This window comes from Sphaeroforma arctica, assembly GCF_001186125.1.
Source record: "Sphaeroforma arctica JP610 unplaced genomic scaffold supercont1.402, whole genome shotgun sequence".
NCBI lineage: Eukaryota > Ichthyosporea > Ichthyophonida > Sphaeroforma > Sphaeroforma arctica.
Window position 1 is genome coordinate 1 of NW_014040156.1, and position 3,565 is coordinate 3,565.

Below are 3,565 nucleotides of genomic sequence, written 5' to 3' on the forward strand. Positions count from 1 at the left end.
ACATCCTTGCTCACGTGTTCACTTCGTCGGACGGCGAGGGATATGCCTATTAGAAAATCGTCAGACTTTTCTTCTTTTCTGCACGAAGAACGTTATTTGTATGTCCTTTGCCATTACATTTACTGTGTATCTGCAGTACAAACATCAGCACGTATGTAGGGCATCATGTGTCTACACTGGCGTTGGTACGTGTTTCATCTCTGTTGGCCGTAGGAGGCATGGGTGTTGTAGCATTCGAGGGTATGCTTTTGGTACGTTGATTTACGCATATAATTAACTCACATTATACTTTCAATTGTTTCTCATGGGTTGTCTAGTAGGTAAAGTCACATTTGCCTTCGCGAGCGGCCTTTCAGGATGTAATGTTTGGAACTTATCGCCTTCCCATATCTAACTGTGTCTCAATTATCTTCAACTCTAATGATGACACTAGATGGTCTGGGCTACCAGCAGGCGCAACAATCTGGTTTCGATCCAAACGATCAAGGGGCAGCAAAAGACAAAATGGCAGCACTTATTTATGCTGTGAGAACTCTAACCCGAAGTATGTCATAATATACGCGTGCGTGCACTCCCGCTGCTAATTCTTGCTGCTCATTCTTCTTATTGCTAAAGTTGTGACGTGCATGAGTGTGCACGGTATACTGAATTTTGCTAGTGTACTCGATATCTTTTGTATTGTTTAGAAGCCTCAAAAATGGCTTTAATTACAAATGGGATACATCATGAGAGCGGATGTGTTGATACCCGATCAAGAACACAACTGTGCCCGTGAGTTCATCTCTAAAAAAGGTCATAATCTCACTACACCTTTCAGCCGTGCTCTAGATTTCAAACTGTCAATTGTAAGCTGACCTGCATCGTAATCATATTTCAGTCCCGCTGATCGGTATGAATCTCGTGGCGATCATTTTCAAGGTAATCTTGGGCTGAAAGCGAAGGTTGGTAAAGATACTGACACGCTCTTCTGATAACTTCTGCAAGAGGCTTTTCAAATGTCGAATATGAAATCGTGTTCGCCAGCGACGAGGTCATTTCGGTATTGCGTGCAACCCATGGACGTGGCCTTTCTGCTTAGTATCGAGGTAGAGAGAGCTAGCGATGAAACCTTGTGGCCCAGAGTATGCTGAGAGATATTCAGCCTCACGAGCACTGTGCGGTTAACGCCGAGCTTACGCGGGTAGGGGTCCTTCTCATACTTTAGATCCGCTTGCTACATTGCGATTATGCCTGTCGCGCACGTTAGCCTCAGAAAATACCGATGTAGCTGAACAGGCTATTCGAAGCTATGCTATATTACAATTGCGTTTAGTTTTGTGCCTTGTCGCGGGACATAGTTTACTGCGCCGAAAATAGTTGGTGGGTATGCCTATCCGTATCGATTTGGTTGCAATATAAATTGCATATTAAGCGTCATTTTTGACAGATAGCAGCATGTTCAATTCTGTGCCTCTTTGAAGTTGAAGGCATTGCGATAGCAAGTGCGCGACTCATACATATACTCGTGTTCGGCAGCCGGTACTGTAAAATCACTGATTTGAACCGAGACGAGCTAGTTGTCATATTATTGTCTTTGTGGAGTGCCACGATCCGACCCCTAAGAATGTCCTTCTAAGTATCGACTTCAGGCTCGTGTGACAGACAGCACGTTACTTTAGTAAGTCCACCGGGGGAATGATTCAAGTTATTTGCAGTATCGTTTGTATTAAGATGTGATATTCAGTAGAACACATTGCCTTCGAAACCCTTAGACCTCGTAAAGGTTTTGGCTTTAGGGGTATCAAAGCATACTATCCCAGAAAGCTGTCTGTTGAGCACGTGCAATACTTGGCCAAAATTAGCTATCCTATCAAAAGAGTGTGGTGTATTAGATCCCAAGTATGCAAATATCTACAGTGGTTCGCTCAACCGGTGAGTTCAAGCATATTCAGATGGCTTTTCTGACGTTTTTTGTCACAACTAAAACTGTATATTTAGAGCTTACTATATTTTTATCAGATATTTCAATTCAACCACACCATCTACGGCACTATGGCGACACGAAGCACAATAATATTTGACTCACAGCAGCTAATAGTAGTCGTATCATCGAATACAAACATTGCCAGAATTGTGGCTTTAAAATGTGTAGTTTAAATCAACACATCATATATATTTATCCTTCTCTGGAAACCAGCGACATTCTTTAAAACATTTGGGAGTTTCACCATCTATCGATAAATCAAAGATACTCAGAGTCGCTCTATGCAGTACTCGGGAACTCGAAAATTGTGGTAGATTCAATATGTACTATCGACTCTACAAGGCCACCACGCTCAACGCTGTGCTGATGCAAAAGCTCCCCAGATTCAAGAGGTAAGAGGCAAAAAGCCTGTCATTGCGAGATAAAGTTAAATATACATGTAACTTTTTTAATATTCAAACCTGACGACCACCCCGGGCAACAATATTGCAGTCATTCAAAATAAACAAAATATTATTTTACAAAAGCCCAGAGCCTTCTGAAATCAAACATCCGATCAATTTTTTAAATAAGGGACAGAGGCAATGAATATAAACTTCGAAGTTCGAAGCGAAGTCACAGATTTTGTTGTTTTGGCCGCCAAAATTGCCGAGATTTCAAGGGCATCCCTTCCGTGGGCCGTGGGGCCGTGTTGGTCTTCTTGGGAGTTGAGACTGCGAGGCTGGGGGGCGGAGGTGGGGGAGTGGGTCAGTGGGGGGAGGGGTAAAAATATATAAATATTTACATGCTTTTATGAACAGTGAATGTACAAATATAAAATAAATAAGTAAAATCATACACCGCAAGTTTTATGCGAGGTTACACCACTTTACTTCAAGTCAGCCACCATCATGTCGTCGTCATTACGAGCCTTCAGAGAGGCTGCTGCTGGAATGACAGCCATGCGGAAACGGGAAAAATTAGAAGCTATCACTTGTACATTGTTTAATCAATTACCGAATACGAATGTAAGGTACGTATGTACACGTCGTTGAATCTTGAGAACGTTTGGATGTTTGAGAACGTTTGAATGTTTTAAGCACTGGATATTCGCTTTTTTAAGTTTGCACCGATAGTCATATCTTACAGCGAGTAACAAATGGCCACTCTAATTTTGTGCTACTATACATGGACTGCAGGAATGGTATGAAGCAACTTAAACGGCCACTAAAGGGTCCAAGCACAGCTAAATATTACCCTGACCACATAGAACACTTCGAAAAGGCCACCTTGGAGATGAAGCGAGATCTGATGTTCACAGATGAGTCAGAGGTATGGTTTGGTCAACAAGCTGTTTATATGAAAACATGTAATCATGCTAGGCAAATACCATATTGCACTTCTGTTGATCAGTACATGCACTTTCATGTGCTTGCATACTACCACACACATACCAGGACACACACAGGCGTATACATACATACATACACACATACACACACACACAAACACACACACACACAAGCATATACACACACACACACACACGAACACGCACACATACACAAGCATACACACACACACACACGCACACACACGCACACGCACACACACACACACATA

The 3,565-nt window shown here is 42.4% G+C and overlaps 2 protein-coding genes across 2 annotated transcripts; both read left to right on the forward strand.

Annotated features, from left to right (window-relative positions):
* Window positions 1–423: 423 nt before the first annotated feature.
* On the forward strand, window positions 424–1,887 carry SARC_05915 (hypothetical protein; the record flags this gene model as incomplete). Its single annotated transcript, XM_014300194.1, has 2 exons — window positions 424–544; window positions 878–1,887. The coding sequence occupies 2 exons, from the start codon at window positions 424–426 to the stop codon at window positions 931–933; spliced, it is 177 nt and encodes a 58-aa protein (XP_014155669.1). The 3' UTR covers window positions 934–1,887.
* Window positions 1,888–3,148: 1,261 nt separating this feature from the next.
* On the forward strand, window positions 3,149–3,351 carry SARC_05916 (hypothetical protein; the record flags this gene model as incomplete). The annotated part of the gene is made up of 2 exons (XM_014300195.1): window positions 3,149–3,274; window positions 3,325–3,351. The coding sequence occupies 2 exons, from the start codon at window positions 3,149–3,151 to the stop codon at window positions 3,349–3,351; spliced, it is 153 nt and encodes a 50-aa protein (XP_014155670.1).
* Window positions 3,352–3,565: the final 214 nt, after the last annotated feature.